At 55.1% G+C, this 15,226-nt stretch overlaps 6 protein-coding genes across 6 annotated transcripts; 2 read left to right on the plus strand and 4 right to left on the minus strand.

The window, feature by feature from the left end:
- Window positions 1-124: 124 nt before the first annotated feature.
- Window positions 125-2,884, minus strand: QBC33DRAFT_330001 (uncharacterized protein). The gene is made up of 3 exons (XM_060423659.1): window positions 1,648-2,884; window positions 873-1,580; window positions 125-807 (listed from the first exon to the last, which is right to left on the minus strand). Exons 1-3 carry the CDS (start codon window positions 2,574-2,576, stop codon window positions 213-215), a joined length of 2,232 nt encoding a protein of 743 aa, XP_060285872.1. The 5' UTR covers window positions 2,577-2,884; the 3' UTR covers window positions 125-212.
- A 1,302-nt stretch (window positions 2,885-4,186) lies between these two features.
- QBC33DRAFT_447325 (putative enolase) lies at window positions 4,187-5,719 on the minus strand (the record flags this gene model as incomplete). Its single annotated transcript, XM_060424426.1, has 5 exons — window positions 4,187-4,982; window positions 5,037-5,087; window positions 5,141-5,232; window positions 5,291-5,544; window positions 5,596-5,719. The coding sequence occupies 5 exons, from the start codon at window positions 5,717-5,719 to the stop codon at window positions 4,187-4,189; spliced, it is 1,317 nt and encodes a 438-aa protein (XP_060285873.1).
- Window positions 5,720-6,373: 654 nt separating this feature from the next.
- Window positions 6,374-8,345, minus strand: QBC33DRAFT_531530 (uncharacterized protein). The gene is made up of 2 exons (XM_060427311.1): window positions 7,846-8,345; window positions 6,374-7,675 (listed from the first exon to the last, which is right to left on the minus strand). The coding sequence occupies exons 1-2, from the start codon at window positions 8,133-8,135 to the stop codon at window positions 6,502-6,504; spliced, it is 1,464 nt and encodes a 487-aa protein (XP_060285874.1). The 5' UTR covers window positions 8,136-8,345; the 3' UTR covers window positions 6,374-6,501.
- A 147-nt stretch (window positions 8,346-8,492) lies between these two features.
- On the plus strand, window positions 8,493-10,716 carry QBC33DRAFT_531535 (P-loop containing nucleoside triphosphate hydrolase protein). The gene is made up of 5 exons (XM_060427312.1): window positions 8,493-8,856; window positions 9,006-9,080; window positions 9,139-9,207; window positions 9,264-9,622; window positions 9,685-10,716. The coding sequence occupies exons 1-5, from the start codon at window positions 8,820-8,822 to the stop codon at window positions 10,336-10,338; spliced, it is 1,194 nt and encodes a 397-aa protein (XP_060285875.1). The 5' UTR covers window positions 8,493-8,819; the 3' UTR covers window positions 10,339-10,716.
- A 41-nt stretch (window positions 10,717-10,757) lies between these two features.
- QBC33DRAFT_531543 (uncharacterized protein) lies at window positions 10,758-12,938 on the plus strand. Its single transcript, XM_060427313.1, has 10 exons — window positions 10,758-10,833; window positions 10,920-11,027; window positions 11,078-11,170; window positions 11,399-11,472; window positions 11,527-11,558; window positions 11,612-11,663; window positions 11,731-11,788; window positions 11,838-11,985; window positions 12,043-12,652; window positions 12,764-12,938. The coding sequence occupies exons 2-9, from the start codon at window positions 10,986-10,988 to the stop codon at window positions 12,519-12,521; spliced, it is 978 nt and encodes a 325-aa protein (XP_060285876.1). The 5' UTR covers window positions 10,758-10,833; window positions 10,920-10,985; the 3' UTR covers window positions 12,522-12,652; window positions 12,764-12,938.
- Window positions 12,741-14,797, minus strand: QBC33DRAFT_330392 (uncharacterized protein). Its single transcript, XM_060423661.1, has 3 exons — window positions 14,509-14,797; window positions 13,495-14,449; window positions 12,741-13,436 (listed from the first exon to the last, which is right to left on the minus strand). Exons 1-3 carry the CDS (start codon window positions 14,635-14,637, stop codon window positions 12,961-12,963), a joined length of 1,560 nt encoding a protein of 519 aa, XP_060285877.1. The 5' UTR covers window positions 14,638-14,797; the 3' UTR covers window positions 12,741-12,960.
- Window positions 14,798-15,226: the final 429 nt, after the last annotated feature.

Here is a 15,226-nt window from a genome sequence, read left to right on the forward strand (position 1 = left end):
TCGATCTCGAACTAGCAATGTAACCTACAGTACCTAGTTCGTCTGCGGGCCGGTGGGATATCCTTCCGACGATGAGCGGGTGGACTCGTGTGGTTTACTGGACTGGCGTTTCGCCTTTCTTAGTTTTACTACTTTGTTCGACCACTAACTGCAGACCTGGGTAGCTATGTCAATCCTCGGTAATAGCCCCCCTATCCCCTCCCTCGCTGTGGTCACCGAGCCCGGTATGCGCTCGGCCCCTTGGGCGGCTCCTTGGCCGCAGACGTGTCTCTGACCAGCAGCCTCACCTTGCCCTCCCCAATCTCGACCCCTTGGTCGAGAATGTCCACCTCAACCTTGGGCTCCTCCTCCTTCGTCGCCAGCGATGCGCCTCCTTCCCGCGAGAGGGACTTGTCCCAGCTCCTCGCATCGATCCCTAGGATCCCGCCCATGTTGTTCCGGTCGCCGGGAACCGAGAACTCGCGGTAGGCATACCTCCACTCGTTGAGGAAATTCCGCAGCGCCTTGCCCACCTTGTCCTTGCCGTTCTTGCTGTGGTGGCCGCTCCCCGTGATGGCGTAGACGGGCCGCGGCTCCTTGCTATTCTCCAAGAGGACGCGCTCCAGGTACTCGACGGCCTCCTCGGGATGGAGCCCGTGCAGATCGACATACATCTCCGGGCTGTTCGAGCTGTTCTTGTTGCGCTCCTCGTACAACTCTCGGGCAGCCTCGCGGTGCGCCTTTCTCATGAGATCGTTCTCGCTCTGGCCACGTAGGCTGAGCGCCTTCGCAGCACGTGCATCGTTACGGTTCCAGGCTTGCGCAGCACTATATAGATGTCAGTATAATCGCAAGAGCGCGGAGCGAGACAGTACTGCTGAATGGGAACGAACCTCTGTAAGAACTTGTTCCTAAGGCCGCCGTGCTTGATAGCCTCTTGGCGAGCCTTAAGATAGGCCCTGTTGGCCTTTTCGCCGGTTTCTAGCCACGGGATGTGTTTCGGGTTGGGGATCGCCTGGGCAGCAGCGCTATTTTCTCCGTTACGGATGCTGGTGGAACTGCCGTTGCGGCCAAGCTTGCGGTCCAGTCGTGCCGCTGTCGGTGCGGGGGACGGCGACATCTTCACAATGTCGGCAAGGGTGCTCGGGGTGAAGTTTTCTTTATGCCCGTGCCCGTGCCCGCCCCGCTTGCCGTGGTGCTTCTTGCCCTGCTTCGACGATGTCGAGCCCAGGGATGGAAAGGCATCTGCATCGTCGAGCGAGGGGGCAGCGGGCGTGGACACCTTTTGGTCCTGGTGACGACTACCCGGGCGAGAGCGAGGGCGCTCGCCTGTATAACCTTGTAACGGCTTGAAACCCGGCGGTGGAGGTATCCCGCCGGAGGAATAGTTCGCAGAAGCAGTAAACATGAGCCATTGGTCAGGTGTCCCTGGCGTCGCTGGCTTCAAGGATGGAAACCCGCTCTGGTCCGGGATCTGAGGATTCGCTTTCTGAGCTGGTGGCGTGCTGGCACCATCGATCTGTAATCCCTTGACGAGATGCGCGGGGTCATGTGAGAATATGCAAGTCTCACCGGCGAGGCAGTTCCCTGCTACCCAGTACCTTCAGAGTCAGGTTGTTAGCAAAGCAGTACAAAACACGGGTTTGGGTCTAAATAAACCACACTTACTTGCAGATGTGGCTTCTCAGATCGTGACTGAAGCGGCAGTCTGCCCGCATGCACTGCCCGGTCGACAGGAAGAACTTGCAAATAACTCCGGATTTCTGTTGATCTGCGGGAGTAACCGGTCGGCCGTCAGGGGTCATCGACTTGCCGATCAGTACAGTCTGCGCCTCTTCTGCCTGGACAGCCATGGCGAAGTTGTCCCGCACCTGAGTCTCCATTATGGCGGCAACTGTGGCCCCGAGGTCATATCCGTGCATGGCCAGAGCAGCATCAATCTCTTCGTCGGTTCGCGACTGGCCAAGGATGGACCTCAGCATGTCGTAGGGGGTCATGTCCGTCTGCTGCGAGGAGACGAACTCGGGCGCGGCGACGTTGAGTCCGCTGGAGATGCCGACCGATGAAGTGACGCTAGCAGCATCATCACTCACGAGCCAGTCCACGTTGTCGGATTGGAAATCACCAAACGTCACCTGCGAAGGGGTATCATCATGGGCAAACTGGTAGGCACCCAGATTGGGGCTGTGGGGTATAATCGGGGTTGCAAAGGCGAGATGGGGAGATGGCCTGGGCGAACCGAAAGGCGATGCGGTCGATGACTTGTTCCGGCTGAAGCTCGAAGGCACAAAACCTGGGGGAACAAGCGGGCTCACGCCAAGGCGAGGAGAGCCCGACAATGGGGTCGCCGATCCACGCCACGAAGCCGGCGACGGTCTTCGCAGTATAGTCTGTCGTATCGGCGGCGGCGATGTCGCATTGCCACCGCCTTCACGATATCTCCAAAGCGCATCTAAAATCGCGTGTTCTAGAGCTTGGCCGGTGAGGCTAGTCTTCTCTTTCAGCAGGTCCTCGAGCTTGTCCGTCTTCTCCTCGTCATCGATGCTGGGGTCTTGCAGGATCGGGAGACAGATGTCGTATGTCTCGTCGGAAACCATGTTTGCGCCGAGGGAGACAGGCTCCCGGTGATAGAAGGGGTAGAGACCAAGATGAAGCGGGCCGTTGCGATCACAGTACACGAATTAATTAGACTTGTTGCGTAAGGTCACCGGAGTTCGAAAGAGCTCGTCTCCGAGTCAGCCGCGACGAGCGAAGCGTGCGCGACTCGGCTGAGGCAATTGAAGGGACGGCGGGAGCGGTGGGAACGGTGGGAAGGTCGCAAAATGGGGTTGAACGGTGGGCTCGAAATGAATGGCATTCGCGGACTTAAGGGGCGGAACCGGATCGGGGATTTTTGAATCGGACTCTCGCCAGCCAACAATGATGATGGTGAATGTGTTGAGTGTATAAGGGCGAAATGGAATGGACGGCGGTTGCCTCTTCGCATGTAATCATGTTCGAGCCGGCATCATTGACGTCTAGGATGTCGAATCGGGTAGGGGGAGTGGTGAGAGTGGGGATAGAGGAACTCCGTACGACGAAACCGTATTCCGTAAAGAGACGGGAATGATGCCTGTGAAAGGGGGCGCAGCGAGGGTCACGAAACTAGGCTGTTGGGTTAGGTGGTTTGTTGTTGTTGCGTCGCAAGGGGGAGAGAAGGAACCTTGTTGAAGGTTGGTTGTTAGTCTGGAAGGTAGGTAGTCAGTCGGGAAGGCTAGGCTACGCTCACCTGCTCACTTCAACTCAGCTGAGGTCAACGACCTGCCTGGCTGCTGCTCTTGGCTACTGCACAGTACTGCACAGCTGCACTTTTGGGGCGTCTTATTTGTTGCGTGGGGTCGCAGTGGCCATCTTTGGCCGCCCTTCTCTGTGGTTCTGTGAGTCTGTGAGTGGGTGGTTCCAAGGCTAGCTGGTTTTCGGCGAGAGGAGCTAGGTGCAGGATCGGGTGCTAATTGGCTCACACACAATTCATGTGTCCACTCATGAGAACGGTCGGTGGTCACTGCTCGGGCACCCCAGACGGAAGCTAACATGAAGCCTACCTATTTGCTTGCATTCCATCCTCTACTTACCTACCTACCTAATAACCAGGGACTGGAGATTTGGAATTGGTAAAGTGGCTTTAGATTGTGACGGATGCCTACATTAGTGGTGAGGATCATAAAGAAAGGTAATTTCTATTATTAGCGTAGCATTCCGTTCCCTAACTCTCCAGAATTGTTCTCGAAGACCACCTCCGGGTACCAAAAAATGTCCATGACAGAATCGTATGGCAAGCACGCTTGCCTGTGTCTGTAGGGGAGTTTTGCAGTGCTTTAGTGGGGCCTACGAAACTCTGCAATCGAGATGCGTTTCAACGAGTTCACAGTGACGGCAAGAGCAATTGACAGTGACCGAAAGAGCCATCGATAGTGATATTGATAGCCACGGCAAAGAGCTATCGATAGCCATAGCAAGCGCTACTGTATCAACAGCAACGACAAGAGCCATGGCTTGAATTTTGTTATGAAGGCCTTTCCACCCAACCATGAGCATTCTATCATTCCATTTTCACCATTTTCGTAAGCATTCCGATTCCATTCAAGCCAAGTCACCAAGCTAAAAGCATGGGGCATGGATCCGCCTTACAGCTTCGTCCAATGCACTCCGAGTGGGTCTCTCTTCAACCTTAGAGGTTGATAGCCTTGCGGAAGTTCTCGCCGGCATACACGGCATTGGAGCCGAGCTCTTCCTCGATCCGAAGGATCTGGTTGAGCTTGGCAAGACGCTCAGATCGAGCCGGAGCGCCAGTCTTGATCTCGCCAGCTCGGAGACCAACAACAATGTCGGCAATGGTGACATCCTCGGTCTCGCCGGATCGGTGAGACACCATGACACCCCATCCGTCAGCATAGGAATCCTTGGCGGCCTGGATGGACTCGGTCAAGGTGCCGATCTGGTTGACCTTGAGAAGCAGGGCGTTGGCAGCCTTGAGCTCGATGGCCTTCTTGATGCGCAGAGGGTTGGTGACGGTCAAGTCATCTGCGACAATCTGGATATCCTGGGCCTTGAAGAAGTAGCTCCACGCCTCCCAGTCATCCTCTGCGAACGGGTCCTCAATGCTGACAATGGGGTACTTCTTGCAGAGATCGCCGTAAAGAGCAGCCAGCTGCTCATAGGTGAGCCACTTGGTCGGGTCGCTATCGGGGTTCTTGAAGTCCAGGTCGTACTTCTTCTCCTCCTCCTTGTAGAACTCGGTGGAAGCAACGTCCATGGCGATATGGACCTTGCCGGTGTATCCCGCCGCTTCAATGGCATCGGTGATCAGATCGAGAGCCTCTACCGCAGTCTGGATGTCGGGAGCGACACCACCCTCGTCACCGACGTTTCCGGCAGACTGGCCGTACTTCTTCACGGCGAGCTTCTTCAAGATCTGGTACACCTCAGCTCCCTGGCGCAGGGCCTCGGAGAAGGAAGGGGCAGAGCTAGATAACTGTTAGCCGTCCGCATTCCATCCGCCGGGGCTCGAGGTGGCTTACGATGGGACGATCATGAACTCCTGGAAAGCCAACCGGCCACCGGCATGGGACCTATTTTGCTCGTGTTAGTGAGTACCCTGCCTTGAAGAATGGCCGTAACTCACCCTCCGTTGAGAACGTTCATGAAGGGCACCGGCAACACATAGGGCTTCTTGGTCCCAGCAAGGTCAGAGATGTGGGCATAGAGAGGGATTCCCTAAACCGCGTCAGCTCAGCTCAGTCCTACGACGTGTATCCTTCCATTTGTTGGGTACCTTCTCAGCAGCACCAGCCTTTGCAACGGCCAGACTGACTCCCAGGATAGCATTGGCTCCAAGCTTGGTCTTGTTGGGAGTTCCATCGAGGTCGATGAGGAACTTGTCGACTGCCGACTGGTCCTTGACGTCGAGGTTCGCCTTGATAAGAGCTGGGCCAATGGTGTCAATCACATTCTGAACGGCCTTGGTGACGCCCTTGCCTCCCCACTTCGACTTGTCACCATCACGGAGCTCACAGGCCTCGTGTTGACCTGGCCATATACGTCAGTACAATTTCACCTTCAGAAATGGGGTTTGCGGACCGGTGGATGCTCCAGAGGGGACAATGGCTCGGTGCAGCCCAGTGTCTGTGACAAGGTCGACCTCGACGGTGGGGTTGCCACGAGAATCGTAGACGGAGCGAGCGTGGATCTTGGAGATAGGCATCTTGATAGTAGAAGAAGATGGATCCTATTTACTCTTAGTGTTAGCTAATAGGCAGAGATCACGCCACACAGGATGTTTCGTGGTTGCTTGGGGGAATCCGAAGAAGAGTATGGGAGAAAACAGAGGAGATATGCCAGCCAAGGGACCACAAGCCAATTGGTAGTGCGGATAATGCATGCCAATCTCGATGAAAATTTACTGATGGGAAGCAGTGTGTGAAGAATTCATATATCCCGCATGCCTAAAAGAGCTCAATTTGTCATGACAGTCATGGCGGGGTTTTTTCTTGGGAGCATTGAGATGGCGATTGGGCCTTGGTGGGGTAAAAGAAAGGACGTTGAGCTTGCCTGTGATTGATGTAGAGAGGTTTGAGGTACGTTCTGGGAGTAAGTTTGTAAGTCCTAGATGTCCTGTACGAAGAAGAGAATTTTTGAAGGAGGGATGACTGGAAGGTGGTTGTCAAGCGAATGTCAGGTATCTGGACGGAACGTCACAGCTTGGAAGCTTTGGGGGGGCTGGTGGGGTGGCGAGGTGGGGTGATGAGGTGGGACAAACCATTTTGGCTTCCAGCAAAGTTAAGTCTAGGAGTTTGCTCTTGGCAGGGCACCTATCGGGACGCAGGCAGAAGTCTCCGTTAAGAAGGTACCGAGATACCTTAGATACTGTACGCCCGTCCGTACCTAAGGTAGGGAGGTAGAGGTAGGTTCCAGGTTACTGTTGCACCTCGCATGAACATTTGCTGGCTATTTTGCATTCTAGCCACAAAAAGTGGCAGGACAGATCTATGGAACTTCGCCTTCGTCGTCACAGAACCCAAAGCTGAACCCGGTGCCTTTCTTTTGTGGTTGATCCTCCTCGGTACTATGACCAACAGCCATATCCCATCTCCTTCTTTTCCGGCCTTGCTTCTGGTTCAGCTCCTCCAACGTGTCTGCGAGCAGCTCCGGTCGTTGCTCTCCCAACCGACTGACGAACAAGCCGTAAGGATCCTCGATACCTTTCTTAAATCCCGTGGCTTGCTCTGGCCTGTCTCTCAGGAATGACAATACCTCGACGAGATGTGACTCGGGCACGAAGTTCTGCGTGAGGGCGATTCCACTCTCAAGATTGACCACTAGATGCCACCAGCCGCTTGGTACATGTAGTATCTCGCCTGCATTGCAAATGCCTTCGACACATTCTGGAAGTCGACGCGCCTCGGCATGGAACTCTAGGAGCCACTCGGCGATGCTCAAGGGGCTTGTGACTTCGCTATTGTCTTTGGACACATAAACGCCAGGAACCGAGACAGATGACGGGAACATTATCCAGTACTTTGCGCCCTGGACCACCGCGTTCCAGGCACTCGTGCCATTCGGATCCTTGTGGAAAGTCGAGCCACTCCTCTCGGGCCCTATGATAAGCCACCGATGAGCAGGCCTCTCGTCCCCAAGCAGCTCAAACAAGTCCGAACCGAAGCAGTCAGGTTTCCAATACGCCGCGCCGTCCTCCTTCCCCACCCTTATCTGCATCTTCTCAGCGAATTTCCGGTCGAACAGATACAGGGGGCTCTCATCGCGGCTGTCCAACATGTATTGGTGGTAGGTTGAAAACGGCCAGTCGACAGCCTCCGCCCGAAACTCGACGTCCGAGTATTTGCTCAAGAGTTTGTCCATATTCCAGCTTTGGCAGACTGGCCACTCTTGGATACACCTCGTCAGGATGAACGGCTTGTCACTCCACTTGCTTGAGAACCCTTCATAGCTGAGGTTTTCAAAGCGGCGGACTTGGTTGGCCTGGGGTATATTGGATGTGAACTGGCCGAGCGCGACATGACTGCAGACAAAAGGCCTATGCAACACATCCGAGAATACGTTGCTACAGTCAACTTTGATCTGCTTCTCCTTTGGGAGGTCTAACAGTGTTGATTTCCAGGTCCCACGCCAGGTGAAGGGTAAACTTTCCGAAGAATGCACACTAAACGTTCGTCAACAACAGCATCATGGACCGCATTTGCATGCAGCATTCTCCACAAGACATCCATCTCACTGGTACAGACAGGCAACAAGAGCTCTGGGGTTTCGAGCCGCCACGTTGACTAGGCAACAACAGTTCAGGGGGTGCTGGGCTCCGTGGAATAGACTTACTCGAGAAATAAGGTCTTCCAGAGCTCATCATAATTGCAAAATGCATAGAGAAACTTGCAAGTATAGCCTAGGAGTCTGACACTTCTCTGATCAAGGTATTCGAGAAACACTGCCAAAACCTCGTCGGGCAGGGCTTGGAGGGTTCCGGCAGATGTGCGCGCATTGGGGCCCGTAGATAGGTACTGGTTTCCCAAGGGCTTGATCCCTAGTGGATGGAGAGGGATTGAAGGTCCAGACTGGAGAAGATCACCCGCAGGATCCTCGTGCCTTCCGCTGGCATTTGGCGTCATGACCTGGGAAAGGAGTCAGAATCCCAGGCAAGAAGCAGTGGCGACCAAATTCTCAGCTTACGCAGATCCGTGACTCCAAATGCTGCTCTGTGACTCAAATATCTAGGTTTTGTGACTCAGGAGTCATGAAGCTTGAAGGTCGAGTAAAGGATTGTTTTATTTTTGAAAATTATTTGTTTTTCAATACTCGGTATCCTGGAACCTAAAATTTATTTAATTCGTCGATGCGATTCCCGCCCGGATATGACTGCTGTTTTAATTAGTGGGGAATTGGCAAGTACCTTGTACCGTTCCACTGTGTCAGCCCTCGCCCCTCCTACCTGTGGTGGGGCCCTATTAGCTTTGTTTGGCCTCAGGCGCAATATATCTCGGTCACCCAAATTTTTTTCCATCCTGCTCCCACCTGAGAATTCTCTCTTCCAACCCACCAAACTTCAAAGAAGAACATCACGAGCAAACATCCCATTATTTTCTAGATTCGGGCGCTCTCAGTGATAATACTGGGAGATTTTGAGTCTATTTCGTTTCGACCTAATTCTATTCCGTCGGGACGCTGCAGAACTTCTCTGATCGAGACGTCTGCCGATTTTTTTCTCTCTGCCCCACCATCAACTTCATCGAGTATTTCTAGATCTCAAGCAGGGCTTGTGATCTGGAAATTTTTGCGACACTTCACTCGCAATCATGGCTACTGATAAGGGACTCGAAGATGTCCCCGAGGGTAAGTTTTCTCTCAATCCTCTCAATCCCGGCGACCATCCCATCACGCCTGGTCGCGGAGGCGCACACCTTCATTCCTGCATCATACACCTCGCCACTCTTTCACACCTATCCAATGTCCTGCCACTAACCAGTCTCACAATAATGCAGGACAGATCGAGTCCAACTATGACGAGACCGTTGACTCCTTCGATGACATGAACCTGAAGTCCGAGTTGCTTCGAGGTGAGGATCTCCTGGCCAACCCAACCCATTCCGACCTGGCTTAACTAATCTTGCCAAGGTATCTATGCCTATGGCTTCGAGCGCCCCTCTGCTATTCAGCAGCGCGCTATCATGCCCGTCATCAAGGGTATGGACAACCTCAATCCTCTCACCGGCGGACGGTTTTCGCTGACGTCAGTCCAGGTCATGATGTTATTGCCCAAGCCCAGTCCGGTACCGGCAAGACGGCTACTTTCTCCATCTCTGTTCTGCAGAAGATCGATCCCAACATCAAGCAGTGCCAGGCTCTCATTCTTGCCCCGACTCGTGAGCTGGCTCAGCAGATCCAGAAGGTCGTCGTCGCCATTGGCGACTTCATGAAGGTCGAGTGCCACGCCTGCATTGGTGGAACCAGTGTTCGCGATGATATGAAGGCCCTTCAGGATGGTCCCCAAGTCGTTGTCGGAACACCTGGTCGTGTTCAGGACATGATCCAGCGTCGCTTCCTGAAGACCGACTCCATGAAGATGTTCGTTCTCGACGAGGCCGACGAGATGCTTTCTGTAAGTTGCCCCTGCTGCAGTTCACAACCGGTGCGCCTACCTTTTACTAACACGGTAAATAGCGTGGTTTCACTGAGCAAATCTACGACATCTTCCAGCTTCTGCCTCAGTCCACTCAGGTCGTCCTCCTCTCGGCCACCATGCCCCAGGACGTCCTCGAGGTCACCACCAAGTTCATGCGTGACCCTGTCCGCATCCTGGTCAAGAAGGACGAGCTTACCCTCGAGGGTATCAAGCAGTTCTACATCGCTGTTGAGAAGGAAGAGTGGAAGCTTGATACGCTTTCCGACCTGTACGAGACGGTCACCATCACCCAGGCCGTCATCTTCTGCAACACCCGCCGGAAGGTTGACTGGCTGACCGACAAGCTGACTGCTCGTGACTTCACCGTCTCCGCCATGCACGGCGATATGGACCAGGCCCAGCGTGACCTGATTATGAAGGAATTCCGATCGGGCTCCTCGCGCGTCCTCATTGCCACTGACCTTCTGGCCCGCGGCATCGATGTCCAGCAGGTTTCCCTGGTTATCAACTACGATCTCCCTGCCAACCGTGAGAACTACATCCACCGCATTGGTCGTGGTGGTCGTTTCGGCCGCAAGGGCGTTGCCATCAACTTCGTCACGGCCGAGGATGTGCGCATGATGCGTGAGATCGAGCAGTTCTACAGCACCCAGATCGAGGAAATGCCCATGAACGTGGCCGATCTGATCTAGGTTGATCTGATCTGAACACCTCGGGCTTCACTTTCCTACCCTTCTATTCATCTGCATACCTGCTACTCGCCGCGTTCCGCATTCGATTGATTCTTGGGGGAGGGGCATCAGTTGCTTTATCCGATAGAAGGAGAAGAGCCGGCAGGCCTGAAATAGGTAGATGGTCTTGCATGTTGAAGCTTTGGACTTCCCTCAGAAAAAGTGCTGGGAACTGGACAGGTGTTTTGCGGCTCCGGCATCTTAATTCTATTGGATGGTGCCCGGTGCCAACAAAAGATAAAAGGCAGGGTTTGCGGCTGCTTTATTTCCTTAATCGTCATCTGTAACTAGTGCTCGAGGAAGTTTTTTCCTAGAAAATGCCAACTTAGATTGACCAAATTGTCATGTTCGCACTGGAGATCCCAAAACAGGGAGCGTTGGTACTGTACAATGCATATCCGCGAATATTGCATATTCGGCGAGCGTGCATGCATGTAATGGGTATGTACCTAATAGGTACAAATCCGCCCAGGCATCCATCCAGCCTTCTCTTGTCTGCCTGCAGCCGCGTTTCCGTACTGACCCCAATCCGACAAACATAGGTACTCATCTTCCAATCATTCTTCTAACCGGCGCCAACATTACCTCGAATTTTAACTCTGAACGAAATGGACCGCAGCCTCGACGAAATTCTCGCTGAGCGCCAGAAGGTTTGCAGATTCTTCTCATCCGCCAACTGCCCACAACTGACCCCTCATAGAGCAAGAGAGGCGGCCCACGTAACAATCGCGGCGGCAGCGGTGCTAGCGGACGGCGCGAGAGGCAGGACTACCCTCGAGATGGTGTTAGAAAGGTGCGACCCCGATCTTCCCTTATCTGCCCCCTCCTCCTCTTGTCACAAAACAAATACCTGACTAACATCACTCCCGCGACAGGTTGAATCCTCTCCTCTTCCCCTCTTCGGTCACATCTGTTCGACGCCACACTTTTCACGACTTGTGCTCGATGCCTCGGATCGCGACCGGAGAAGTTGACTTCGTGAGAAACCCCAGCTAACACCTCCCGGTCTTGGGGGGGACAGTCCTTCAGAGATGACGCTCCTCGATCTACTGGGGGACAGTCTTTCAGAGATGACGCTCCCCGAAACCTAGACTCGTATGTCCAACGGTATTTCCCCCGCGAAGCAACCGAGGCTGATGTTGTTTATAGCGAGTGGGTTCACGACAGATACGACGGCAATGGTACAATTGACTGTCTCCCTCACCGAGTTCGATCACTGACGCCTTTGGTTAAGATGACCGCCGATCTACTGGTCCACGACGACAGGCACTCCCTGATCAGTCTAGGTATGTTGCTGTACACCTGATCGGGTCGCCACAGCGCTTGTGCTAACCTCGTATCCGGCGACTCCAGAGGCTCTAAGATCCGAGTCGACAACATCCACTACGAACTAACTGAAGATGACCTTGATGTGAGTCAGATCCCTGACGGTTTATGCACACACATATTTACAGTCGCAGGGACTGTTCAATAAGATCGGCCCGGTAGAGCGGCTTGAGCTTCGTTATGATCGTGCCGGGCGCTCCGAAGGGACGGCATTCGTCACGTACGAATCAAACCAAGACGCTTTGCGGGCCATTCGAGAGTACGATGGTGCCAATGCTGCGGGTACGTGCCTCTAGAACCATCTCTGGAGCAGCAGAAGTACTAATTGGCGATACGCAGGTCAGCCAATTCGTCTCACTATGATGCCCACTGGGCCAACCCCGCGGCGGAATCCCTTTGACACTGCGGTCATGCCTAGTCGGCCTCTTTCTGAGCGGATAAGCCACCCTTCGAACCAGTCTCGTTCGCTCTCTCCAGCTCGCCGGGAGGGCTCCCGAAAGGGTGGTGATAACTACCGGCCCGGAGGCAGCGGTAGTCGCTCACGCAGCCCTCTGCCCAGCAGACGGCGCGAGGGTGGTAGGAGGCCCGGTGCACGGGGAAGAGGTGGCGGAGACGGGGGAGGAGGCGGAAATCCCGCCCCGCGGAACGGGCGCGAGGGGCGTCTCAAGAAGACCCAGGAAGAGTTGGATGCTGAAATGGAAGACTACTTCGGTAACAGCGGAGCGGGCAAACAGCAGTCTGCGGCCCCGGCTGCCAACGGCGCTGCCAATGCAGGTGTCGGACGGGAGCCGATCGAGGATATGGATATGATTGAGTGATGGATCGGGGAGGATCAGCCGATCAGCATCGGAATGGCCAGTATCTATCGAATGCGCCCGTGAATGCGCCCGTGGAGGTGGAGATTGGAAGAGAAAACAGGCGAGACTGTATGAATCAACCTTTAGACATGGTGGGCAATCTCAACCTCATTATTTTCGGCGCCGTCACTACAGGTTCCCGAATAGCACAGTATCACGCGGTGGTTGGATAGCGGCTAACTGAACATGACGCATCGTATTAGCTGTGCTAGATCGGACAGCAGGTTGAAGGGACAGCCAGTAGAGTCAACCACATGGACTCTTACCACGGGTAACTCCGAATACCCCTTAGTCGCCATGTCGTCGACGCAAGACATGGCATCTCCAATAGCGACAATAGTATACACTCTATATAGTACACATTCATTCGCCTTACAATCCAGCGACGCCAAGCCGTCTCTCAAGCACTGCTGTCGTCTCTCTCGTGTCGTGGCTTTCCGTGGACCTCAACCCGGCAGTTAGGTGCGTCTATCTTCGTGGATAGCCCCATCCCGTGACTTCCAACGGTATCGGTAGGAGAGGCAATGAACATCCCCTGCGATGAGAGGGCCCCAAAATAATCCGTAACAACCTGGACTCCATCTTCGACCGAGTGCTCTCCCTCCTCGGCCGTGTCACATGTGCCAACCACAACCTCCGGAAAGTCCAGCCCCGCCTGTTCGGGTCGGTTGATGGCCGAGACTTTTTGCGATGGATGTATGGGCTCCACGAAGAACTGTATGTAAGAGCCGGGGGTGATTACATCGTCGGGGGAAGTCTCCCCCTTGAAGGACCTGATGAAGCGCTCCACGTCTTCCTCATCGGGCACCGAATATCGGACCTGCGGATCCAGGGAAAGCAGACCCTGCTTTAGTCCCCAACCCCCTCCACCGCTCACTGCCACGGGTTCGTCAGTACAGACGCTAGAGAGAGCGTTATCAAAACCAAAACTTACGGATTCTCTGGAGACGGGCCCCGGACGCCAGCAACCTCGCCATGACCACCGAACTCTCCACCGCCGCCCCCCATTCAGAGAGCCCACCCCCGCCACCGTAGTCGGACGCTGCCGATCCCCGAAGCAGCCGCGGCATCTCCCCGCCAGTGGCGGCAGCCACGCCCTCGGGGACGACCAGGGCCCACACGCCGACGGGACCGACCGTCGACGTCGTCGTCGGCGCCGACTCGGAGCGGGCGTCGAGGAGAGCCGGGATGACGGCCTCCAGCTCCCCCGAGGCCGGCGCCGGCTTCCCGTCGATCTCGACCTGGCGGATGATGTTGCCGAGCCCGGCCACGATCCGCCGCGGGCGGGTGATGGGGAGGAGCGGGGCAGAGATGTCGCTTCTGCTGCTCCTGTTGCTGGTGGTGTTGGTTCCCGTGAGGTCGGGGACGATGAGCTGTCTTCTCTTCTCGACCTTTTGGGTGAGCTTGAGGGGTGAGCCGGGCTGGCTCTGCCATCGGCTGGCGAACATGGTGAACGGCCGGCCGTTGTTGAAGACGGTGTTTGCCAGGGGGATCGTTGCCTCGAGCGGCCCGGAATCATTCCTCAACGGCGGGAAGGGAACGGTGATGGATGGCTGCACAGAGGGACAATCCACCTGTGCGCTCCCCCATAGGTCGGGCAGCATCGACGCGAGACCCCCGTGCAGGACGGAGATCCCGTCCCGGAGGCTGTGCGGTGCGTCCGGCCAGGGGATCCCGTCCACCACAGCGCTCAACACGTTGATTTCCGGGGGTGGCTGGCCCGGGACGTGGAGGAGGGCGGACAGGAAGTCTTGGTCCGCGAGCCACGGGGCGAGGCTCCGCGAGGTAAGGATGACCGCCGCGTCCGGCCCGTTGGCATCGTCGAGGGCCTTGCTTAAGCCCCTTGGTGCCGGGCTGGCGGCCTCTCTGGCCTTCTCGACCACGCGTTGCTGTTTGTCATGACTCAGCGACGAATCTTGAATATGAGTGAGGGGCAAGGTTCTCGTACCTTGGAGACGGACGAGCCGATGGCAATAGAAAATGATGTAGAGCCCCGCCGGAGAGTTGATAGGGTCCTCCGGGAAGCCGGTTGTCGAGATGCAACGGCGATTAGACCGTGTGATGCCTTCCACAACATTGTAGCATCTCGGAAGGGTAGAGCAATGCAGACTACTTCTAGCAACGGGGGAGAAGGGAAAGTTAACGAGGGACTTAGGTGGGCTCCTCAAAAAGAGGCACTGGATTTGAAAATAAACTCCTACAAACCATTGTCCTCGACTCCTACCTACGCTTTCGTTGAGAGATGAGAGATGAGAGAGGTTCACAATACAAGGGTTTGCAACTGAGCGTTGTCGTCGGCCCGTCAGTAGCCCGATCTGGTATTCTATCGGGCCGGCACGCTGGGTTCGAGGTATGCCCTCCTTCCACCCAGACGTAAGAGGGTTGCCATTCCAAAAATCATTTCCCTTCAGCGATATGACAATGCGTCTCTCGGCTCAAGTCGTACTTCTTCTTAGCCGACGCAGACAGGGTTATTGAGGTGATGCAATCGATGCTGAGTGTTGAACCGCTGACGTGAGACTGGGTTTGGTTTGCACAGCATAACGACGCTGCCAGTTGCTTATTCCACTTCAACCTCATAGTCTCCAACATGTGGCCGCTGATCCACGGTCCGAGCCGTTCCCTTTTACCTGGATACGCCCAACTGTACGAAACGGCGTTGCTTG

Source organism: Phialemonium atrogriseum (genome assembly GCF_030411735.1).
Source record: "Phialemonium atrogriseum strain 8032-3 unplaced genomic scaffold QBC33scaffold_6, whole genome shotgun sequence".
Classification (NCBI taxonomy): domain Eukaryota; kingdom Fungi; phylum Ascomycota; class Sordariomycetes; order Cephalothecales; family Cephalothecaceae; genus Phialemonium; species Phialemonium atrogriseum.